Genomic DNA, 25,315 nt, shown 5'->3' on the forward strand with positions numbered 1-25,315 from the left:
ATTTGGTCAGATCCTGAAACCTTAGTATCTCTGCCAAGTAACATCCTTTCTGGCAGTTATTTTTAGGATTTTACTTGCCCAGGAACATGTAGGACTATCTAGACAGCCCCTGCATGGTACCCATTCTGTTGTTATCAACCTGTGTTTAATTCACTCTGTTGCTTTGGGAACCACCACAATACTTAACTAAGTTTATTACCATTCAATGAATATAGTTTGTACCTGAAAACACAGACACAGTTTCAGCTCTGCAGGTAGGTTGCACTAGTCCTTGGGTTTCTTCCTGTAACAGCGTAAATTATTTTTTTCAATGTGTGAACAAGGCATTGATGACTTTATCTGTATAATTACTCCAGCCATTTTGCTCGCTTCTCTGCAGTAGAGCATCCTGGTCTGAACTGCCCCATTACATGGACGTGTTAATCTGAAGGCACATCTTTTTATTTTTCTTTCTTCCACCAAGGCACCCTAGGATAAGCACAGTGTGGTAGGTGCAGATGCCCAGACATCGAAGTCCTGCAATTACAATTATCCATCCTATAGACAAGCATGGTGGGAGTCATCTCACCTAACTTCCATTGCCTAAAACTTAGGCCTCTAGCCAGACTCCCACTATAGTCAGTGGACAGATGCAGATTCCTTCCGATGGAAATTTATCTCCTGATTCTGAAGATACTTGCTCAAACAGCATGAATCACCTTCTGAAAATGCCCGTTTTCTCTGCTTGCACGACCTAGCTAGCTAGCTTTGATTAGATGTCAAACTTTTAGACAGTTAAAGCTATACCAAATTAATCGGATCCAAGAAAACAGTATTGATAGTGTGGATGTTCTTTTGATTGCCTGAATCAGCCATTTGTTCAGTATTTGTCATGTCCTTCTGGTTTTAACTCTAGCATGAATAATGTGTACTAGCAGTTCCTTGCGTAAAAAAGTTTATTGGGGATGTGTATCGTTTGTTGCTGTTCAGTGTATCCCTTAACTGTTTCATTGTCTAGGTAACAATGGTGCTTGGGGTAATAATGAAGATTATCCTTTAAAAATTATATGCTATTTTTAAAAATATATTTAAAACCTTGACATATTTAAAACCTTTAAGTGCTATAGTTGGCCAGTTAAAAATGTAAGAAGATAGTAATGGATCTGGTTACAAATCCAGAACTAAAGCCAGCTCTTCTTTTAGTTTTTATATTTTTACTTTTCACAGAAATACTCATGGGTTATATTTATTAATTGTACTGTAAAATTGTACTGTAAAAACTTCACAGACCATAGGTCTTGCTGATCATATCCTTTGTATGTGATCATATAAAATGAAACAGCACTTTGGAATTACATGTATCAGCAAATGAATATATCCAACAAAGATCAGTTTTAGATCATTCTCACATAATAACTTTTATTTTCTCATAAAATTTCAGGTGTCCTAGTTGCATATGAAGGTTTACCGCTCCATCTTGCATTATTCCCCAAACTTTGGACTGAGCTTTGTCAGACTCAGGTAAGATTTGATTCAGTGGTTTGAGAACTAATTGAATGGAAATACAAGCAAATACGGTTGACTGTGAAACAGCTGTTAACCAGTAAATCATAACTAGTGGATATTGTTTACTCTTTCCAAATATTAACATTTCAAGTAGACAATACCTCTGTTTATGTGGCATGTCATCTGATAAACCCTGCTAAATCGTATAAATATTTAGCAAATTATATTTGGTCCCAGGATTCCCTAGGTCCTGCAAACTCTTATGCAGTAACTTTACAGAGTACATAATACAGGAAGAAGGGGGACCTGTGCAGCGTACAGAATTTAGTACTTTTTGCCCCTCTGAATTTTCTGCTTTTTGTATAATGTAAACACTGGTGTGATAGAAATAAAAATTGAGAGCTCTCTAAGTCTGGTGTCTTCCTTGTGCAACAGACGGTAGTGTACCCACTGCGAGGAGGGGCCTTTGCACCTCTACAGGAGGACCCTGTAGTTGGCCCACAGATTAGGAGAGACTGACCCTTAAAATACATCCTGATTGTGATAAACTTGCATTGCCTTGGAATAAACTTTATAAACTGAAAATGTGAGATAATAATTGGCAATAATTAATTTGTACAATTTACTAATACTGATAAATATATTTCAGGACAATCAGGTAAGAATTTTCCAGTATCAGTTAAAACATGCGTGGGCCTGGTTAGATTTCGGGCAACCGAGACAAATGTTGGAGACAATATTAACAGAGTGTCGTACTTCCAGTGATGATTTTGCGGTGTTATTTCTTTCTTCACTAGTCTGCAATGTCAAAGAACTGTGTTAAGCTCCTCTGTGAAGATCCGGTTTTTGCAGAATACATAAAATGTATTCTAATGGATGAACGGACCTTTCTTAACAACAACATTGTATATACCTTCTTGACCCATTTTCTTCTAAAGGTATGTGGTGTTCTAGTGACAGTTTACACTCTGAGAAATGCAGTCATACATATTATTTCAATTTATTATGCTGTTTTCACAATACATTTTTTTGTGTTTTTAAAGTAAGTCTTCTCTTTACAGGTCCAAGGGCAGGTGTTTTCTGAAGCAAACTGTGCCAACCTAATCAATACTCTAATTACAAATCTAATAAATCAATATCAAAGCCTAGAATCTGACTTCAGCAACCAGAGAGTTGAAATTTCCAAAGCAAGCTCTACTTTAAATGGGGTGAGTCTTTTCTAAGCCATTCAAATAGGAGAAATTTTTCAGAGACTGCTTATTTTCTATGGAAGTGCTGCAGTCTTGTGTGCCAGGTTCTGGTCAGAGAGGTGGGCATTTTAGCGGAACCCCTGCGGTCAGAGCGTTAGAAGCTCACTGCCTGCTGGAAATTTTAACCTCTACTAAAAAGGCAGTCAGAAGTGTACAGAGCACCTGTCTGAGCTCTCCATGCAGGTGGTGGCGATCATAGGACTAGGGGGCTGCATATTATAGAAATAAGTAAGTAAACGTAATGCAAAGTGCACTGGAATTACGCATTGAAATGTTCTAACCAAGCAAAAGGTTTCATCTTACAGTGAGCAACACAGTGTTGTCATCTGCTTAGGAACAGATGGATCTACCTGAAAGTCAGCATGTAGCAGTGAGTGAGGAATTTCAGTAGCATAAATATATTTAGAATCTGATCTTTTGGATGTTCAGAAGTGTTCAGAATGTGCTGGAGCCTCTTCTTATTACACAGATCTCTGTGTATAGGATTAATCAAACAAGACTTTTAAATTAAGCTAGTCAGTTTTGTTTACTTTGTTTTTTCAGGACCTCCGAGCACTTGCCTTGCTGCTTTCAGTGCACACTCCCAAACAGCTCAATTCAGCCCTGATTCCAACTTTACAAGAGCTTTTAAACAAATGTAGAGCTTGTCAACAACAGAGGAACTCATTACAAGAGCAAGAAGCCAAAGAAAGAAAAACTAAAGGTTTGCCTTTTATAACGTTGGTGTCATTCTAATCCTTTTCACAAACTTTTACAAAATTAACGTAACACATTGCTTTCTTAATGATGAAAGCAGGCTTTCTCTTGATTCCAATTCCTAGCACTACACTAGAAATATTATTTTATTATGGAGATAAAATTTTAAGCAATTACCTGAATTGTCTCTAAGGAAAGACATATTTTTATTAATTGGTGTGTTTACTCTAATATGGAAAAGTTTTTTGAAGGATAAAAATGTGAAATGGCAGGCCTGTTACTTGGATGTATTGCCTGAAGACAGTGCAGTTTCCCTAACGTAGATTTCTTTTTTTGTGTTACAGACGATGAAGGAGCTACTCCTGTAAAAAGAAGACGGGTCAGCAGTGATGAGGAGCACACTGTAGATAGCTGTATCAGTGATATAAAAACTGAACCACGGGAGGCGTTGACCCCAACAAGCACTTCAGATAACGAGACAAGGGACTCTTCAATCATTGATCCTGGCACTGAACAAGATCCTCCTTCCCCTGAAAACAGTTCTGTCAAAGAGTACAGAATGGAAGTTCCATCTTCGTTTTCAGAAGACATAATGCTAACAACGAGGTCACAACACACAGAAGAGCAGTTGGGAAATGGTAAATTTGAAGAATGCAAGGAATTTAAAGACCTGCAGACTTCGAAGGATTCCATTGTAGCGGAGGAGGACGCAGAATTTCCTTCCACTTCAATTTCAGCAGTTTTATCTGACCTCGCAGATTTGAGAAGCTGTGATGGTCAAGCCTTACCATCCCAGGACCCTGAAACTAGTTTATCAATCAGTTGTGGCCATTCCAGAGGACTTTTTAGTCATATGCAGCAGCATGACATTTTAGACATCCTGTGTAGGACCATTGAGTCTACGATTCATGTGGTCACAAGGATATCTGGAAAAGGAAACCAAGCTGCTTCTTGACATTAGATGGAGCATGTCTGCTTTTAAGTCTTTTTTTCCCCAAAAAATGCTGTTTGTATAAGTTTTGCTTATTTCTGTTTTGTGCTTCAGTTTGTCCAGTGCTCTCTGCTTGAATGGCAAGATAGATTTATATGCTTAATTCTTGGTCAGGCAGAACTCCAGAATTTTATTTTATTTTTTTGCATCTACCGTACACTTTCTTAAAGGGCAATCAAATAATGGATATGTTTTATGTAATTAAGAGTTCACTGTAGTGGCTTTCATTTAATATGGCTGTCTGGGAGAACAGGGCCTCCTTGCCCTGTATGATGTAATTTAAACTTATGGCATTTTTACTGTGTATAATATGGTGTCCTCTGTGCCAGTTTTGTACCTTATAATAGAGGCAGATTGCCTCAGATCGCTGTGGTTCTTATTATCAAAATTAAGTTTACTTGTATACTAAACAACCACAAGAAATTTGATTCTGTAAAGAATCCTCTTTAGCTGTGGCCTGGCAGTATATATATGGTGCTTTATTTAACAGAATACCTGTGGAGGAAATAAAGCACACTTGATGTAAAATTAATTGTTTTATTTTTATTGACATGATCAATTGCTATTCTGTGCACTTCATTAAACTGATTGTGATGACTTTTCATTTGTTTATATATGTTGCTTCAGTCTTTAGATTTCTCATCAAAGACAACTTCAAAACTGAAACACATGCAGAGAGAAATGGTTTTCAAATGCATCTGATTTATGTAAATTTGGTCCTTTCTGGTTTACTTTGCATGAATGTTCAATCAGACAGTCGGGGGGGGGGGGCAGAGCTGTTTACCTTTATTCCTGTAGTTAAGAACATAAAGTGATGTAAGCCAGTGGATCCTTTAATTTCTTCCCTTAACTTCAGCCTGCATTAGTCTGTTCTTCCCCACCCACCTACACCGTTTGCACTCTTCCTTTCCTTTTCCTCTACCCCTGCTGCCTGAGGCCCACTCCATCTCACTGTGCTCCCTCACCTCCGTAGCAACTTCCCCACCTCCTGAAATGCTAAGATGACTTTGTCATCTCTTCCTGTCATATTTCCTTGTATGTATTCTGAATAATATCCGTTTTGTGTGTGATCTGATTTTTGATGGTTCTGGTTTTTAACCTCTGATTAAACTCCATTTTCAGCTTCATTTTCCAGTTTATGTCATTTGATTTTCTATTGTCTTTAAAACACATCTATCTTGACCTTTTCTCTTCTGAATTCCTTCATTCTGTCCATCACTTCATGTCGTTTAACATCACTTGTTCAGCCCATGATTCTATTGTGCAGTGCTTTTGCGACTTCTCTTCATCTCTTTGCATGTCTCAATTATTTTTACTTTCTGTAATTAATAATTTGTCATAAAGCTTACACTGTATATTCCCCTTTGTAACAATATAACAAGTCCTCTTTTTCCTGCATTTACTACCACTGTAATGATGCTGCTGATTGCTTAAGTCAGTGTCATTATTCAGATTTTAAGTAATTATGTTTTTACTCTTTTTAGGCATAATTTTATTACTGTTTCTAATCAGCTTCTCCATAGATTTTAACTTCAGAGAAATCATCAACAGCATCTAGTCTGCACAATGAGCGACAGAATTCATCCGTCGACTCTTCCGCCAAGCCTAGTAATTTGTGGCTAAGATCTGTATAGGAAGATACTCCCTGCAATATCTAAAATCTTCAAATGATACAGAACCCATTACATCTCTTTGGTAAGTAGTGTCAGTTATTAATCACTATTTTTAAGAATGTGCATCTGATTTTTGGTATGCTGTCTGACTTCAGCTTCCAGTTACTGCAATTTGTTTGGCTTTATTTTCCCATACAGCTACCTGCTGGCCACAATAAGGTCACACCATAACTATACTTAGTTATAGTTACTATACTATACTATAGTATACTGTAGTTACTATAGAGCAGGGTTCTCGGACTTGTGATGGTTCTTTTTCCTATTACTTTGAAATCCTTTAAGTGGTGGAACCAAATACAAAAGCACTATCCTAGTAATTATTTCATAAATGACACACAAGTAACCTCTTTCTTCCTCTTCTGTGTTCCATGATTAACATCAGTCCTTTCGTTTGCACCACTGCAATGTTCAGCTGGTCATTGACTGCATCCTTTAAGTTATTTTCAGGATGTTTTCCTTTACAGATCTGTGTATGTTTTTTGCAGATGCTCTCAGTGGTAGTTTTTGTATTTTATTTTTGTGACAATAGTTGACAATATAATTGGCCATTTAGAATCCTGCTAGAAATCCATTTATTTGATTGTTTTCCATTAACAAGAACACTTGGAAGTTACAATTTTGTATTATGTTTCAATGATGTTGTGTTATAATGGCTCTTTAAGCAAAATATCCTTCAACAGTAAGACACATATCTTAACCCTAAGCTGAGGTGTGTTACACCAGCAATTCCCTTTGCAGGCTCCTCAAAAAGCTAGATCAAATTGTTTGACAACAGATTAAGAAACATGTTGATTAGGTTTAAGACTATCCTTTGGTTCTAAACTGAATCTAATACTAGCTTTTGTATCATTTTGCTCAAAAATTGTGTCAAGATTAACAGAAATAATAGCTCTTACTGCTCTTCCATTAGCTTCCAATTTCTCCTGTAAACTGAGTCTTCCTGCAATTTTTTACTGCAAATTTTTTTCAGACCTTTTGGAACAGAAGTGGTACCTGCACAAACTTGTTTCCGCTTCCTTATCATCTTCTCTTTGAAGTTTTCACCTGTTTCTTTATCTTCCTCTATGTCCTTCATTTTACATGTTCTGTAGGCCATGGTTTCTTTCATAGTATCCCCCCTTTTTCTTTAAGTCATTTTCTGGTTTATATTTGCCTTCAAGAATGCTATTTTTCTCTGTTTTTGAAAAATGTATCTCTAACTAGCTTCCTCACTCTCTTGGATCTTTGCCTCAAAGCTTTTATTCTCTGCCATGGCTCTTTGTCCTTCCTTCTACCTGTATTGATTAATGATTCTTTAAAATTGATGAATCCTTTTGCCTGTCTATACTTTTTTGGGGACTTGCTCAGCTCCCATGATTTCAACTACTGTTTTCTGTCACTGACTCATTTCTGCACTGTTAAATCCCACCTCTCATCTAACACTTAGTATTTCCTCCCAGAGGTCCCATTGCTCATATAACCCCTTCAAAACTGAGCTTTTAAAACACTTTTCTCCTTTCACTGTCTTCGCTGGACATAGAGTCCACACCAGTCACCCTCTACCTCCTCGCCTTTAAGACCATCCTTTACTCTGATATTCTGCTACCAGTATTCTCTTACGAAGATCTATTACAACTCTGGTCTTTCACCCTTAGAAATTTTTCCCTTTTGTTTTCTCAGACACCAGGTTCTCCACAATCTTACTACATTCTGAAGGCTGTACATCACAAACAAAATTCCTTCTTCCTGCTGTCACTTCTTTCACAGTGCTCACTCTGTCTGTAGTAACTTCTGTGCTCATCAATCTCCTTTAAACACATGGATCCCACAAAACTTGTGCTTATTTTCTTCAGGTGCTCTCTATGCCTCCATTCCTAATGCTTTCTGTTTTGTTGTGAAATTTTAGGATAGGGAACTCATAGCAGAGATTTGTTCAGAAAGCAAGCTACATTTAGTATGCTAAGTCATTTATCATCATATTGTCACTAAATAAGCTGAAATTCCAACCCTTGCTCTATCCAACTCAATTACTTTAACATTCTTCAATTTGTTGAACTCTTGCAAAGGCTATGAGGGATATGAGAAATTTTAACACTTGAGAATAAATTGTTTTGCCTCTCTAAGATAGCAATTGTACTTTGTATACCCTGGTTGGCTACCAGCGCTAGAAATCCTTCTGAAGGCTACCTGCTAGAAGTAAAATGAACTTTTATGTTCTACATTCTGAAATAACTCTCCAGAAATCAGTCTTTCAGGTCAGTAACATGATGTGCATGTCCGTTGAGTTCCAGCACATACAGCAAAGACAGGAAGAGTCCTGGAATGCTGGTGAAGCAAAATGGAAAGCGCTGCCCTCCTTTTCTGACTGTAAGGACAGAGCCAAGAACAGTCAATGTGGGGCTCTTTGTTGGTGTGAAAGCAGGATTCATTGCCTACTTCTGCTGACAGTGGAGGGCCAGCCTACCAGCCGGATGAAAAGGTAGATATTTGTCTTCATGTTCTTAATTTAAGGAGGCATGTACATATTATCACACTTACAGACATGTGGGCATGAAGGAGTAAGAGGAACACCAAAGAAGAAACATTATCCTGAGTTTACTACATCTTTCACTGAAGAGGAAATGAGGGCTGGCTGGGGCTGTTCTTCCTCTTACAGTCTCAGCCCTTCCAGCAGCAGTCACAAAGTTTTCTGCGGGGATGTGACTGTCCTGCAGCGGGAAGTAAGAGGGGCAACACTGCGACCACAAGTAAGTCTTTTTTTTTAACTGATGACTGGGGATGGGTCCAGAGTATTACTCCTGTTGTTGAAAGCAGACAAGAAAGTTCAGACTAGCAAAACATACTAATAATGGGCACTTATGACCCAAAAATGCATGCTTTTTTTAGCCAGTAGGGAAAAGTGGTTATGAGACATACTTCCCAAAAAAGTGCTAAGGGTGCAGGACATACTGTTTGAAGAAACTTGTGATTTTGGGTCGGAGCATTACTTTGGATGAAAGTTAACAGCCTACTCTCAGACACTAAGTTGTCACAAAAGCTCTTAGACACACAAAACTACTTTAGCCTAGTTTCCAATTTAAGGATCTCAGTTTAAACCTAGATTTTCCACCTTTATTTAAAGGTTGCTCCTTGGTCAGTTAACACTCTGGCTGAAAGTCATTTTTGTGTACAAAAAATTAGGGTTTTTTATCCTTGAATATTTATGAAAACAGGCACCTGAACTTTAAGCATTCAGGAAAACAAACATAAGCCTTATCTACTAAAAACACAAGGAGTTGTGTTCTTCAGCTTCTGTACGGACCCTTGAAACATAAGCAATGCAATACTTAAGTGTTTGTACATTTGTCCTGTCAGGATTAGGTGTTTCTTCTTTTTACAAAAAACTCTTCCTAAGTTCATAGGAGATAGTCTACTGAGAACTTAAGGGAAAACCTCTCCTCTAGGGAAGAGGAGCAAATCTTTCTCTTCTGCCTGACACAAGTTTGTCTGCAGGCTGCCATATGCTGGTATCCTGTAAAATAAAGTATAGAGGACTCAGGTTCTATGCATACTCAGTTTGGCAATATCAGTTATGGAAAAAATACACTGCATGTAAAATCATTTTATTGATGCAACCAACTTTTCCAAAGGCAGCTTGCCCTTTCTTGGTCAATTGCACTGTTTCAAATTGCATATTTAATTCATACACTTTTTATAAAGCATTTGAGAATTATGTTATCCTTGCTAACCTCAATGTGGTTATGATTAAGAGTAATGATTCTTTACTTTAAATAAATATCCCAGCTATTCTTCTGTCAAATTTATCTAACAGTTGTTTGCTTTAATTTCAGCTAAGCTATGGGATTGCAAAGGACCATAAATGATTTAAGTGGAAGGCTTACAGAATTCCAAAAGGAAAGCATTATGCGTTTCTTCCAAAATAAATTTCACGCTGAGGTCAAGTAAGGGAGTACAGTGCATGCAAGACTTAACAGTGATAACCTTCATACCAACAATAATCACATGACACTGTTGTTATCTTTCCCTAAAACTGTCTACAGCCTTGGAAAGAAATCCAGTCTGCAGTTAAAACAATCTCAAGAAATACTTAAAGAGGCTGTAAACTATATCCCCCACATTTCTTTAAAGTTAAAATTTATCAGAAGTTTTATAATACCTTTGAGTGGTGAGCACCCCATTTCCTAGAGGGACAATTTTGCCACTTGATAAATTGACTGTTAAGGAACTGCAACTGCTTTCTACTGATTCATTTAGCTTAGCTACCTATGATGGTAACACTTACTGCAGCTGACTCAATTACTCTCTGAAGTTAAGCTGTAGGCAAGCAGAACAAAATCCAACTTACAGGCAATCTTATTCACTAAAAATCCATAAATAATACTTAAATTATATATAGTATCATAGAAGTGGGTCTTTATTTTTCCCACAAATAAATTATTTCTTTAAAAAACAAATGTTAACAATTTATAAAAAGTAATGCCCTAACAAAACTGCAGTGCAGTTATCATTCAGTACTGTCTTTGGATTGTTGCAGTAAAATATGTATTTCTTCAAAATACTGCTGCTTCCAACATTGTCTTGTACTATCTTCATTAGAGACAGGAACTCCTCTGCACTCTAATTGCAGTTCCGTTTGAGCTGCCATATCCTTGAAATTCAAGGCAACCGTTGCGTAATGTTCTGAAGGAAGAAAAGATGACATTCAATAAAGTGTTTGTTAAAAGGGTTAAATTTGTTGTAGCTTATTTCATATCTACTTTTCCTTGCATCTGAGTGAAGCCTGTTTTCTCAGATGACAAATTCTATGGGCATCTGGCTATTGTCTAAAGACTACAGAGGAAGCAAGCTTCCAGTTAACTAGTCTGTCAACTGTCATACTTGTTCCTTTTCCTTTTAAATTGTAGCCTCTATTAAAGGTCTTCAAATAGACTCACCATCAGGCCAGTTTCTGCATCTCCATTTCAAGACAATTCTTTGGCTAGGAACCTGTAAGGAGATAGAAGATTTCCCCTCTCCATTAGTATGTTCCTCTACTTTTGGAAAACTCACATTATGACTACTCAAAGCCAATCCTCCCTTGAAAAATATGAGGATTATTATTTTAGTAAAAGTAGACATACCCAAAGAATACGAGGGTATTTTTAAATAAACTTTTCACTACTATGTGTTTTCACTACTTTGAACTCTCTAAGCATGGCATAGAGTATGCCCATAATTTTCTGTTATGCCTTACATTCTACTCTACTGTACCAGTTGGGCAGTACTGCTTGAAAAAGATTTACAGCCTGCCCTCAGCTTTTATGAGAAGTGAAAGCAATGTTTCAGCACAGCTACACTCATTAGTCAGCTGACTTTGGTCTGAATCAGGCTCAGTGCTCTAATTGTAAACTCAGAACTGAAGATTACTAAGACTACAGCAGCTTTAAAGCATCATCATGCATTCTCCTATTAATATCATTTTCTTACCCTCACAACTAATTTCAGTGATCAGAAATGTTCTTTCTAAGCCATAGTGTATCTTTTGACTGCTGTTAATCTAAATGGTTCCTTATCTAACTGCAAAGCATGATGATCAGCAACATAACTAACTGTCCTCAGCTTCAACAGTGGGGTATTACTACTAAAACCTGAATCCAGAGTCTCAGATATAACAATTCTGCAATATCTCTCCCCCCCAACTGAAAACTTTCTGGAGTCAACAACAAATTTTGCTATCAGTGACACTTACACCCTTGTCATCTGGATGAAAAAGATACCAATTCTAACCTCAGCATCTGTGTAGATGCTTTTTCAGGGGTTTCAAAAATTGAGCTGAACTCTAATCATCATCAAGTTTTTCCTTTGTATTTGCAAGAGCAGTTAGTTGGGGACAGTGTAACATTTGACCTCAACAGAGCAGAGATCATTCCTCTAGAGTTTCAGTTACAAGAAGATAAAAAGTGACAGATGTGGGAGCTAAACCTTAAACCTGCTTTTTAACTCCTCCTCCTTGTAAAAAAGGACGGTGCAGAAAGTTTTCTCCCCCACAGCAGCAGTTCCTTAGGTTTAGCTGATGCCTGTTCTTTTCATGGTGGGGAAAACACACAAACAAACAAAACCAACATAAATGGCCATTTGTTGGGTTCATGATATAGAGGAGCTGAACATGTATTAGAGAAGCTAAAACATCTGAATCTTCTTACACTATTTTTTAACTCACAGAAGAAACTGCTGCCTCACTTTAAGTGCAAAGTAGGAGCTTTAAATTTAAGTCCAACTTACCAATTCTGCATATTCGCCACTAACGCAACCATCAAACATCTGCAGTTTCCCTCCTTTTTCAGCTTCAATCACAGCAGGACATTTAGAAAACTTCTGAACCAACTAGCAAAACAAGAACACGGCACAACACGTCAGTTAAATACAAATTTATACTGATACATAATGCACCATATCATGAAACAGAGGAGGTTTGCTGAAGTTAGATGGAAGGGCTACCTGAAATTAACACAACTGTAATATAAAACATGATTCTTTAAACACTGATGGCACCTTTAACTTTATAGAGCACTCCACTGAGATCTTGTCAGTACTAACAGGCCTCAGTGAGGTGACAGAATGAGAATCTAAATGCTGAAAAACCTGCGGTAAATATAAAGAAAGACTAGTAAAGACTCAAGCAAAGCACATACGTGCAGAAGTGACTGGCTGATACTAGATTTGAGAATCAGGGAGACACAGCAGCAAATAAAGGAAGAGGCAGAAGAACTGCTGAGAGCCTTTATTTTTTCCTGGCAGAAGGCTGGTGTTAGGATTCTAACTTAAGTTCTCTCACATAAGCCCAGGTTCTTTTGAAAGGATGCACAACCAGAAATTTTATATACTGTACCCTATAAGCAACAGTATCATTGCAGTTTATCAAATTCATCAGCAAGCTGTGGATAACAACATTTATGTTATTGACCAGTTTTTAAGAGCCTGAATTACAAATACTTATATAAAGAAACTAAGCCTTTCTTACTAGCAAAAGAGAGTGACTGCACTCTGTGAGAGCTGCATACACATATGTAAAGATGCAACCTCACTTTGATTAGTTGACTTTTCTTCCTATTACAGTAATGGACAAAAAGACTAAGCCACCCTAATAATCTCTGGTTAAACAAGTGGAATGATCCTACCGCCACGTTATAGTGCTTTCAGATCAGTATCTCAAAAACCTGACAACTTGTCAAATGAGGTCAAATTCCTATCCTTTGTTCATTATTAGGAGACCATCAAACTGACATACTACCTCAACAACTGTCAAATCCTTTTGCACTTTCACCACTGAAATTCCTCACTGGTTTAAAAGTTTTGCTGAACAGCTTCACCATTTTTTTTTTTTTCGTAACAGCAAGTTATCAAAATACAAATCCTTAGGTGAAGCTGCAAGAAATGGGTAGCTCACAATACTTCAGTTTCTGATTGATCTCATCTCTTACTACATTTAATGTGGTCAGGCAATATTAGCTGTACTTGACACTATGAATATTACCTTTTATTACTCAAATATCTATTCTGATATAACAACATCCTCCTTTCTTGTACAGTTCTTAAAGTTCTATTAATTATTGAAAGCGTCACTTACCTCCTTAGTTGTGAAGATGCCATAAAGTTCATCTGCTGGGGAGTTGAACATTTCTTTCATTAGTATCTTCACTGTTGGAATTTTTACACCAACAATATCCAAAGAATGTGGTGAATCCTGTAAAGCAAATATTCACATGAATGATTGCAGGATCAAGCATTTAAAACTTTTGGAATGGCAGAATTGTTGTTACCTGTACAATCTTAAACATACTATGTTGTGAATACACATTAGTTATACAACCTACTTCCATATTTATCTGACCGTACTCTTAATCATTACTCACAAAATTAAGTGACAAAATTCTTAGCGTCTAATTCACTCCAAAGAAATTTGAAGCTAATTTTTGCCTGTGGGAAGTGAGCAGTGTAGGTGAATTTCATTTCATCTTGTTGAAGCTACAGCTCTTACAGAACGAAGCACAAAAAGGTAACATCAGTAGCCTCTTTCCTGCCCAGAGAACCTGTGCCCAAGTTCTGTGACAGGTCATTTCTGTATTACAGGTCCTGATCACAGCGGTGAGCTGGCAGATCCACCCCAAGGCTTCACTTTTGCAGGTAACCACAGAGATACACAATTGTTACTACAGCAAAATCTGAGGGGACTGCATTTAGGGTACTGTTAAACTTGTACAACACTTAAAGCTAGCATACTTGCATGATGTTCCCACTTAGTTTTCTCTCAGCTGCCAGTTCCTGACCAACAGTAGCTTTTGTTGGCAGGATCATTCCCAAGGTAAACTCTGTAATGAAGAAAAGCACGATTCAGTATGAAACCAAGCGGTACAACCACTCTGACATTTAGATCTGTGTAATGAAAATTGCTGGCCAAAACTGAAGAGTGTAGAAAGGGCCTTGCAACTCCAACTCTTGAGTTTTCCTACTTTACCTGCATCTTTTTATTAGCCAAACAAACAAACAGCAGTTTCCACTAAAAGCCAGGCTTTTCAAACTTGTATGAACCAAAATGAGTAGCATTTTCCCATTAAGGTGTACACCATCTCTACAAATTTCTGAACAATGTATAAGAGAAATGACAAGTTGAGGGTAAGGCCTTCCTTTACTAGCCAACTGGTTGGTCCGCAAGTCTTCAGTGATGGCCAACATCGCTGTGGTCAGTACATGTAACAAAATACAGCCTGGGTCTCTAGAGAAGCTTCTCAAAACTGCCATGTTTGACAACAATGAAGGTTTTGACTACTAGGACTTATTTTTATCTTAGCTGGTGACAGTTTAAGAAGAAAAATACAAACCCAAGGACCTGTCAGTGTACTGCCAATCTAGTCAATCAAGAAGACTGCAGAAAAATGCACTGAACTGTTTGAAATTACCTGTTTTGAGTGCTTTCAGATAATCTCTGAGGGCCTCTCTGACTTTCATTGTTCCTTCAGTTCTCATAAGATCCTTCAGAACATCCCCTTCCCCTTTCTTTTTGCTAACATTTATCTAGAAACAGAAAAAAATACAGAATCTAAGCGGTATCTTAACATTAGCCTTTTGACAACAAAGGGAAATATTCTGGTTTTGTTTACTATATTCAGAGGACAGCTGCAATTTCAAGTCCATTATCTTCTCAGTTTATCATACCTTACTAAAACTAAGAAGTCCTCTTGGGGTTTCACTTAAATAAATGCAGTATCTCCATAGTAACTTTGTCAAGATCATCAAGTCTAAATGCAGTTGTCTACTACACGGCAGAAGTTGAGTAATCTGTAGAAGCCACAGTATCAACTACTACACTACCAACAAGATTCTTTTTTTTTTTAAAGACTACAAGCAGAGTTCTTCTCAAATTTGTGGTTAATGCATTGTCACAAACTACAATTAGCAAAAAAAAAAAAATTGTGCACGTTCTTCCTATTATGTAAGTTTGAGAGCAGAGATAAGCCATTGTTTAAGTATGGAAAATAAAAAACATGAAGAGCAAAATAAACCATCTGAGTCGTCTTATCCCACTTAATCACAGGATAAATCAAAATATGATGCCTATATGTTGATTAATGTTTTATTTAAGAATTCTGGACCTATATAGCCATATCAGTATTTCACACCTACCTCTGTATCATCTACCTCATTTTCTTCTGACAGGTTAGGAATTTCAACAGATCCCTTATGTTTCTCACCAGATTCTTTCACTGTACCTGTATTAACATAATGAATTCTTAAATGTATTATTAAAAACTGTTTTCCCCATAGCAGTCGTTTTACACTTGGAAATCAGTTGAACAAGTGTTATTTGAAACAAGTTGCCTGAAATCTAATTTAAAGGAACAACAAAAAAAGTCTCAAAATATGTCAAACTACTTTTGTAATAAACTATTCACAAAATCGTATTTTCCGGAACAGATGCATTAATGTATGCACATGGACACATGTATCTTCTAGGTATGCCTTGCACTGTCATTCCTGGTGCTCTCCTCTTCAGCTGCCAGCTGTTTTAATCCCTTCCACTTATGACTTCTTATTTCTGCCAACACAGAACGTGAATATAAGGGGGGGTGGGGAATAACCTCCTCCTTCCGCTGAATGTGTCTGCCCTTTATGTCAGTGCTCGCTAGACACTAGCTAGTCCTTCTCGGATGTCTGCAAAGCTCCTAACATATAATGCATGTTACCACAGAACAGAACAAAGCAGACATATGCATGCATAGTGGTGTGTAACAGCAATTTAGAAAACAGGAATCTCCACTTCCAAAGTCTTTGAGAATGATCCTTCTTACTTGTAGTAGTTTTACTGACAGCAATCATGGTACAAGTCAGAAGTGTTTGCAAGATCAGATATTACATTCTGCTTCTGTAGCCTTCTGGGCAAAGGCCATCACAACTCCACAGAGCTCTGCATACAAGTTCTGGAATATGAAGCTGGTACCATACTACTCTGCCTCAAACTTTACTGTAAAAAGAGTGAATATAAGGTCTGAGATAAATCAGTGTATTATTTTCATTCACTGAAGACTCTTCCCCCTAACCTTGAAAAAGCATCTAGTTAATTAAATTTACTCTTTAGATCATGTTAAAAATCTCTTTAGAAAGCAACAGAGGAAACATACAGTTCTGCCCCAAATCTTCATAATGTTATATCAACTTATTTAGTTGTCAAAACGCTGCAACACAACACACTTTATCAGTCTATCAGCAACACTCTAAAATATAAACAATCTACAGCGTTAAGCACAATGGGGAAAAGGAGTTACCATAAAGGTCAATGTAGTATTTCTTTGGATTCTCTCACCTTCCAAGGAGCTAGCTAGCTCCGACTATTACTTAACATCAACTCGCCTTTAATTGTTCTTTAATTACTACCCTGACATGACCACCAGGCTATAGGAGAGCACCATGCACAGATGTAATCCAATCTGCTATGGGTCCAGAGCACAGTAAAGTAGGTAAGAAATGTCTGAGCATTTTCTTATGAAGCAAAAAATGAATGCCCAGTTAATGACATTAATATTACAAAGTGGAGTATGGTGCAAAGATCCCGTCCTAGTCAAGATCTAAGACAATAAAGCAAAGCACATTAGGCAAAGTCTGTTAGCTGAAGTCCAGAAGTAGACAGCAATGTCCACACAGCAAAGGGCTAAAGACCTTCTTTCTTGGGCTTCCCAAATACTCCCAGGACAACTCGTTATCTCAAGTACAAAGCCACATGAACTGGTGCATTATACTGTTATACCACTTCTGGATGTAACGTAAGTCACGTGCAGCCATCTCAGTTTTCTCTTTACTGCATTCTTCCAGTTTCAGGCTTAGTACAGACAAAACATTACCTTTGCAGATGTTGAAACAAATCTTAGTTTCAGTTTCTACACCCAAAAAGGAAGTGCAAGGATGCAGCAACAACTTTTTTTTTGGAACAAAACACAAACTTGACTTCTATCAATCCAGCTAATTCAATTAGCCATTTTTAGAATTCTTAAAATAAAGATTCCCAAACAACAAGGACTAGGAGAACAAATCTGTATCTATAAAAAACAGGAAACAGAATGTTGTTTTTCTTTTGCAAAGCTACAGGAATTGCTTGTCCAAGGAATTAATGCAAATTATATCTGTGCTGGTCAGGAAAGTCCAATCAGTTAACAGAGTTGGTTTGGTTGTTCAACATTATGAAAGTAGAACTTAGGTATAACTTTGCATTTTTAGTATCGTGGTAATGTAAGCAAAACTATTACCATTTTATTGATAAGATAGTCAAATAATTTGTTTAAAACACACAGGACACCATTAACAAACCTAGGAACAGAATGAATTTTTGGTTTCCTGTCAATCTACTATTTAAAAAAATTAACAGTGATGGCACATTTCTCAGAAAGACTGACCTATAAAACCACTGTTGAAATACCTGAATTTTAAAAGGAGATGCACCAGTCTTCATAGAGTTTCCATCACATGTAGCATACTCCATTAACATCATGACATCTTTTAAGAAATGAAAGAGGACAGCCATTTTGTTTAATTTTGGTACCATTTACATACCCTTACTTCCTCACTTTCATGTTGTTCTGTAATCTAAATTGCTAAGGGGAACATTTTTCTTCCCAAACTGGCTGCAAATTTCAGGGATTATATCATCTTTTCCTTACGTATTCATACTTTAATCACAGCTTGAATTCCTAGTTAGAAGAATTCCCTAGATAACATGCAGAAGGACATAATGACACCATTATTGTTTTTAGCAGATAAGTCTGAACTCTCATTTCTAATTCAGCATTCTCAAAAAACATGCAACATGATTACTATTAAATTTAAAAATAGCAACCCTAGCTCTTTTAGACTTCCACTGTGTAGTAGCAAAATCCTTTAAAATGTGAGTTTACAAAGATATTTCACACTCTGTACAACACTGAACTGAGCAAAGCAAGTACCTAATGCAGTATTAAGAGTTGTGTGTGGTTAAACACCAGAGAGCATAAAGACCTATTACAGAAGAGAAAAAAAATATTTAGAAAGAGTCTGCATGAAAACACAAACAACAAATTATAGTATCTGCCTACTTCTAAGCTTTATACAATACTATGACACTGAAATAAAACATTTCAAGAGCAAAACCAAACTAACCAGCCTTTAAAGCTTGGATGACTTATAGCTGGTCAATTAAAAAAAAAAAAATCGTTATTTTTGAACTTAGGCTGGAATTTGGTAAAACTCAAACCAGATGATTAGAATTATTTAAACTGCACTGAAATAAACTGTAGTATACAGTATAATGCTATGTTTGCCTTCCTATCTGTTAACATTCAGATGACAATTACTTGGGCTACTTCCTAGTTTATAACACACTTATAACATATTGATAGGTAACTATCAATACATACTTAAAAAACAACAACAGTACTATTTTTAAAGCCCCCCTATTAATACAGGAGCAGAGCTCAGTCCCAAATTTGCTCAAATATGAGCACTGGTCTCAGCATCAAAGTAAATGTTAAAAATCACAGACAGCCAAACAAGAAAAAAATACAGTCATAAATAACTGTATGGGAAAGGATCCATAAAAAGGAGCCGTGTAAAACATAGGCAGCCCACTGGAGCAGTTAGCAGAATTACCTGAAACACAGATCCACAGACTACAGTCCTGTTTTGGGGCACGGGAAGTAAGAGAGGAAATGAAAAACAGCCCTTGATATTCCTACCTCCTACAGTAACATCAGAGGCCTAACAAATGAGTACTGTATTTTGGGGAAGAACAGCCCGTCACTTGGCATTAAAATAGCCACATACAGTTTCCCAGGCACACATTTATATCAGCTATTCCTGCTTCTTATTCTAACGCCAGAAATGGTTTCCAATTTGCCATCAGGTTTTAGGCATCTATTAAAGGGAAACATTTCCTCCACGTAGCTAGTTGCATATAATTCTCCCCCACCAAAAGATACATTATCCGGGCACAAATGAAGAACTGCCACAGACCAAAGATGGCTGAGGCTGAACCTCCACCAGGAAGGGGTCCCAAGCGGAGGCAGCAGCACAAGAAAAAGCATGGACCCATGTTGCCAGTTTTCTTTTGTCGCTGGTGAAGTCACAGTCCCTGTTATCCCAAATAACAGGGAATAAGATCTAGTTTCTTTATTCCCATTAGCCATTTTTTTCTAATATAATTCATTATCCTCAAATCTGTGAAGAGTTATAGAAAACAATGTAAATTCCATTAATTTTTGGGAGATATCTGCACTTTTACACTTCTTTTTAGTTTGTTTCCTGCTATCACCACGGATGTATTAACCACATAGATGTCGTTCAGACACACTAGAAGAACTTCGCTTCAAGCCCATCATAATCAATACAGACCGCACTGCAATTTATTTTTGCAAAGCAAGACCAGTAATGCCCCATTAATACGCTGCTAAACGTTGCTGAGAAACGTGCGTGGCACAAAACTTGGGAGAAGAAACAGTCTTGAAACTCTAGGTTGCTTTTATGTGAATATAAGGATCTGTCACAGTTCAGGTTCACTGATCTCCTGCAAATTTCCCTGTAATTCTGATTCAGGGTGGTTAACAAAAACGCTCCTGCTTTCCAACCCAAACGGCAGAGTTTGGTTTCCAAAGCAACATGCGCGTTACCACAGCAGACACCCCTGATGCCGCAGAGCGGGCGGGCACCGCCAGGGCCGTAAGGACCACGGTGAACACGAGGGTGATCCCGACTCCGCCGTCACTCGGGCGCGCGGAGCGCTAAACGCACCTGAAGGCGTTAGCGGCACGCAGCCCGCCCTCAGCGCCTCGCGGCGGCGTTAACGGCCGTTAACGGTCGCCCGCGCGCCGCGCCTCGCCCCGCGCCGCCCCGCCGTTACCTTTCCAGCCCAGCCGCAGGTTCCACTCGTAGAAGAAGATGAGCCGCCCTTTCCGGCTGCTGCAGGACGCCTCGCCTTCCACGTGCTTCAGGTCGCCGATCTCGCACCGCCCAGCCTCGCCCTCCACCACCAGCCCCTCCAGCACCTCCTTCAGTTTGCTCTTCGACCAGGCGGTCGCGTCCCGCTCCGTCCTGGGCCGGGGAGGCGGCAGTTCAGCACAGCCCGACACCCCCCCCCCCCAATCCCTGTCGCCATCCCCGGGTAACGGCTCCCGCGGCGGCACGCTCCCCCCCCCCCCCCCCGGTAACGGCAGCCCCGCGCGCCCTCACCAGTGCCAGTTATTGACGTTGGTGGCGTCCGCGCGCTCCTCCACGATCCAGCGCGGGTCCCCCTGCCCCCACTTGGCCATGGCGCTGCCCGCCCCGCCGCCGCCGCCGCAGTGCCCGCCTCCGCCGGCTGCCGGCAGCCCAGCCGCTTCCGCCGCCGGCGACCCAGCGAGAAGGTGCCAGAAACTTCCCCTCCCCCGTTGCTCGCTCCCCGCCGGAGGAGGAGGAGGAAGGCGAGGCCGCGCCGCCTTCGCTCCTCCCGCCCCTGCGCGGTGAGGGAGCCGGCGTGGGGCCGCGCTCACCCGGCGGCGGCGGCCAGGGTAGGGGGGTGGAACGGTGGGGCGCGCGGCGCGGCCCGCCCCGCTGTTGGCGCCGCCGCCTGCCCGCCCGCAGGCTGCCGCGGGGGCGCGGCCGCCGCCCCGAGCTTGCCTCTCCGCCGCGGGCAGAGACGCCGCCTCCGCGCCGCTCTGAGGGCGGGCGGCTCGCTGCCGTGCCTGGCGCGGGGGTGTGTCGCTAGCGGCTCCACTGAAATAAGTATCTCCTATCAGAGCGAAAGGCACCGTCTGAGGAGGAAGTGCTGTCCCGTCATTTTCAGACGCCAACAACGATGGGAAGCTCTCTGCAGAAGAACAGACAGTTATTTGATGGTTGAGAAATACTTGAGCTAAAATAACAAAAAGGCATCGCATTGCAAATTGTTTTATTGTGTTGATATTTTATACGTGCTATAAGGAATTAAATAAATTTTGAGATACCACTGCTCTCAGGGAAGTAAGTGTGAAATACAATCATTCTGCAGCCCCTTTTCTTAGCTTGTATTTTCTTTCCTGTCCATCTCTTACAGCACAATTAACAGGAGCAGCAGGAATTAAAATCGAGATAGCATTCCCGTATTTTTAGTACTCGTTGAATTCTGTATTGTTCCAATAAGTGTCATTGTGATTTTTCATAAAGAAGAGGTTTTTTCATCATGCATCTTTTCACTATTGTTGAAAAATAAGTCTTCGTTATCAGGCTCATCTTGTTCAGACTCTGTATCCAAAACAATTGCCACTTCTGAAAATCTTACACCTTTCAGTTCTTTTTCTGGAGTGTGTGTTATGGGATCAGGTGTTAGTGGATGAGCTGGCTCGTCATTTTTATCTGTCAAAAAGCAATTCTGCAAGAAAACAATAACAGATGAGGCAAAAGACTGAACGGTACAGAGTGCACACATTCTAAGCAATGGGAGTAGTATAACTATGTATATTCTGTCTCTGAAGCTTGCAAAACTTTGTTTCCAGGCTGCAGGTTTTAGGGGCAAGAGTAAATGAGAACCCTTTCTGTACATATGGTAGAAGATGCAAGAGAATCATCCTTCTTTTTGGGACAACAAAGTCCTTTTCATCCTCCTCCTGCTTGTGAGCAGAGATGAGCAGCCCATCTCAAAGATTTTCATAACATCAAATAAGATTTTTTTCCCCACAAGTACTTTAAAAAATGGTTGAGTTCAGTTACTGGCTTGCAGTTCTTCTATAATTATTTCAGTTATTTGATGAATAATGATAAAACACCTTTTACTCCAGTCTTTGCAATTGAAAAGCCAATTACCTGTTTTGTTGAAATTTCTGCAGCGGGCTGGGCACGTACATTTCCAGGTTCTGTGGTCTTTTCAGGTGCTACATTTTCTGCGTGTTCGCTTTCCAAATCTAATAGCAATGTCTCAAGATAATCACATTTTTGTTCAGCCTCAAGTACGTCTTTATCAGCATCCCCTCCTTGGGTGTCTTCCATGCTGGTAAAGGTGGTTATTTCAGTGTTCCTGAAAGAGAGTTAAGAGAATTCATAACACCTTCGGTTAAGTGACAAAATGTTAGCCTCTCTGAATCTGCGAGCACTATGTACACTGGTTTCAAAATCACTGGGATTTTACCTAGGTGAACTTTATGTAGCGTCTTGTATCCTGAAGGGATTTTTCTGCAGAGAGATCAACAATTTGCCAAAGAGTAAGCAGGAATTTGCCCATGTAATTTATGTTACAAGACTTTAGTAAAAGGTATTAGCTTTCTTCAAGTGTAGAGTTTATAACTTAATACAGGAACAGTTCTTACAAATCAACCTATACATTAGTGAAAGGTGCAAGGAACATCCTATGTTATCAGAATAAAAAAGCACATCTTCTGGTATGCTAATCTTTATAACTTTGTGATATCACAGCATTCTACTTACTCATAATTCACGTGCTCTGGTTTCTCTATGATTTTTGGACTTCCATTTATGTCAGCTACAGCTGGATTATCAAAACCCTCAATAATGTCAGTTTGCTTCTCAACAGACCGCTTTTTCTGCTTACTCCTGAAAATGACAAATACATTAAAATAAAATGGTTCATTCTTTTTGAAGTTTTACAAATAAAACATGAAATATGTGTCATAAATTTAACACACAACATGTGTTACCACTATTATTCTGGGGATTAGTTTGGAGTATTATTTCCTATTTTTTTGCATAATTGTTAGACTACATATTAATGGTAAAAGATTAAATACCCACTGCCCTCTTGGAAATCTAGTCATTTTCTACAAAGATATGGTCCTGTTGCCATTGAAGTCAACAGCAATACTTTCCTTGACTTCGGCATGCAAATTCATGGGAATGGTGGAGAATTATGTGGGTATGGTATATCTATTTGTGCCCCCCCCCCCTTAGTTACAGTTTTGCTATCCACATTTCTCTGTTTTAAAATGATTTCTCTTTGCTGTCACTCTGTGACAAACACAAAAAAGAAAACAACTTTGAGTTGATGTGGAGTAAAAGCAGTATCTAATATCTACAGGAAGAAAGCCTAGAGATTTTAATTTACAGCAAATCTTTGGCAATACTCCATCCAAATATCAGTATTTTATCAGATAAAAAGTATTTTTCGAGTTGTCATTTAAAATAAATTTACTAGTTGTAAGTTCAATCTAAATGACATTGTAAAGTAAAAATACTTATACCTTTTGTTCTTTATAGTAAGAAATATGTATACCAGGAAGGCTACCAGGGTACAGCCCAGCAGAATACTTAGAACGATGGTTGCAATGAGTTCAGGGGACACTGACGCAGCTGGAACCTCTGCTAAGTCAACAGTAACAGACGTTTCAAATATTTTATCCAATTCTGACTGAATGATGATCTTCTGCTCTGCAAGTTTTCTGAAGATAGAAAAGTAAAATGCTGGTGATTTATCAGACCTTCATTTTGGTCTGCAGAATACTGAAGAAAAGAAGAAAATGAGAGAAAACTCATCCCATAGTCTACCAAGAGCAGACACCCTTTCCAAAGATTGAGACATTTCATGTTTTTCATGGGAAAATTCCATTTCTAGCAACCAGCCCAGGGGGTGATGTGAACTAAAATGCTGCAAAGCTTGGAACAGTGAACTTGAGGTACATATCCTCTAAATCCACATCAAGGCAGCCACATATATCGCTTTACAGCTACCAGCAGAGCTTTCCTCAGTCAAAAACTTTCATCAGTGCAGAGTGCTTTCCATGACCACAGCCTCCATTGGTATCAGCCACAAACAATTTCTAGTTAAACACAGAAGCTGAGTCTAGAAATCACATCATGTATTTTAAATAGCAGCCGCCTTTTATACAATATTTTGTGAATATGCATTCATTCTACTGTCATGTTATGAAAGGAATACAAAATACACCTAAAATTAAAATATTTAATCAACGTTCTGCAATTCTGAAGTGAAAGCAATATCTATTTTCATCATAATTTTTCTGCTTCAGTTTTCCTAAAACCTGACTTTTAAGTATGTTTTTCACAATGAAACAGCCATATTCATTTATTTTTCACAAGCTTTGGAAATTACCTTTGAATAATTAATGAAAACTTTCTGAATTCTAAAAGCTCAGTTTGAACTTTCAGGTAAGTCTCAGGTTAATTGTTATTAGGTCTAAGTCTGCCCAGTCAAGACATGGGTAATTTTAAGGGAAACAAAACCTTCCTGACACGCAGAGGACCAACTGTAAGACAACAGACCTTTTTACATCTTCTGCAGGTATTTCTTCAGCATCCTCATCAACAGCAATAATTTCTAAGTAGGTTACATCCGTGCTTTCTCTTGCTGTTCGTTCAATCTCATTGGAATAAAAATCAATGAGGTATACATTCCATGCAAGTATTTCTTGTAGGACCCTGCCATCATATTAAGAAAACTTTTTAATTAACTGGGCAATGACAAATTCTTTTACTCCAGAAGTGATAGAAAAGGAGCATTTACAATACAACATGTTGCACGTACTTAGTGTTTTAATCTAAGGATGTCAAACTGCAGGATTATCATCAGCAAAGGAGTTAAGATATTTGCCCAATATTGTAAAGTGACTGAGTAGTAGCAGAGAAAAAGAACATCCAGTCTCCAGCTCTGACTGCTAAAATAAGGCACTTTTTTCTTTAGTAGATGCTATGTAACTTTAGTACAAAGCCTAAAAGTTCTTAGATAGTTACCATTAGCATAACTGATGGCTTAGAAGAATAAGGAT

The 25,315-nt window shown here is 38.7% G+C and overlaps 3 protein-coding genes and 1 long non-coding RNA gene across 9 annotated transcripts in view; 2 read left to right on the forward strand and 2 right to left on the reverse strand.

The window, feature by feature from the left end:
• USP34 (ubiquitin specific peptidase 34) overlaps positions 1 to 5,026 on the forward strand; it is a 153,164-nt gene extending 148,138 nt beyond the window's left edge. For all 6 annotated transcript variants that reach the window (XM_026094587.2, XM_064510027.1, XM_026094585.2 and 3 more), the window contains 5 exons: positions 1,421 to 1,500; positions 2,283 to 2,423; positions 2,547 to 2,693; positions 3,279 to 3,438; positions 3,776 to 5,026. In XM_026094587.2, the coding sequence (XP_025950372.2) occupies positions 1,421 to 1,500; positions 2,283 to 2,423; positions 2,547 to 2,693; positions 3,279 to 3,438; positions 3,776 to 4,386 (1,139 nt within the window). In that variant the 3' untranslated portion in view covers positions 4,387 to 5,026. The remainder of the gene's footprint in view (positions 1 to 1,420; positions 1,501 to 2,282; positions 2,424 to 2,546; positions 2,694 to 3,278; positions 3,439 to 3,775) is intronic.
• A 4,634-nt stretch (positions 5,027 to 9,660) lies between these two features.
• On the reverse strand, positions 9,661 to 21,224 carry LOC112980044 (activator of 90 kDa heat shock protein ATPase homolog 2-like). Its single transcript, XM_064510029.1, has 9 exons — positions 20,799 to 21,224; positions 20,470 to 20,660; positions 15,735 to 15,820; positions 15,011 to 15,125; positions 14,334 to 14,422; positions 13,681 to 13,797; positions 12,336 to 12,437; positions 11,009 to 11,060; positions 9,661 to 10,754 (listed from the first exon to the last, which is right to left on the reverse strand). The coding sequence occupies exons 1-9, from the start codon at positions 20,876 to 20,878 to the stop codon at positions 10,579 to 10,581; spliced, it is 1,008 nt and encodes a 335-aa protein (XP_064366099.1). The 5' UTR covers positions 20,879 to 21,224; the 3' UTR covers positions 9,661 to 10,578.
• LOC135327965 (uncharacterized) lies at positions 20,896 to 21,549 on the forward strand. Its single transcript, XR_010388657.1, has 2 exons — positions 20,896 to 20,971; positions 21,344 to 21,549. It is a non-coding gene; the product is annotated as an uncharacterized LOC135327965 (long non-coding RNA).
• Positions 21,479 to 25,315, reverse strand: part of LOC112980112 (protocadherin Fat 4-like) — a 47,238-nt gene continuing 43,401 nt past the window's right edge. The window contains exons 40-44 of the mRNA XM_026094754.2: positions 24,813 to 24,968; positions 23,774 to 23,971; positions 23,004 to 23,129; positions 22,386 to 22,596; positions 21,479 to 21,954 (exon numbers count right to left, since the gene is read on the reverse strand). Of these exons, the coding sequence (XP_025950539.2) occupies positions 21,742 to 21,954; positions 22,386 to 22,596; positions 23,004 to 23,129; positions 23,774 to 23,971; positions 24,813 to 24,968 (904 nt within the window). The 3' untranslated portion in view covers positions 21,479 to 21,741. The remainder of the gene's footprint in view (positions 21,955 to 22,385; positions 22,597 to 23,003; positions 23,130 to 23,773; positions 23,972 to 24,812; positions 24,969 to 25,315) is intronic.

The sequence above is a fragment of the Dromaius novaehollandiae genome, chromosome 3, assembly GCF_036370855.1.
Source record: "Dromaius novaehollandiae isolate bDroNov1 chromosome 3, bDroNov1.hap1, whole genome shotgun sequence".
NCBI lineage: Eukaryota > Metazoa > Chordata > Aves > Casuariiformes > Dromaiidae > Dromaius > Dromaius novaehollandiae.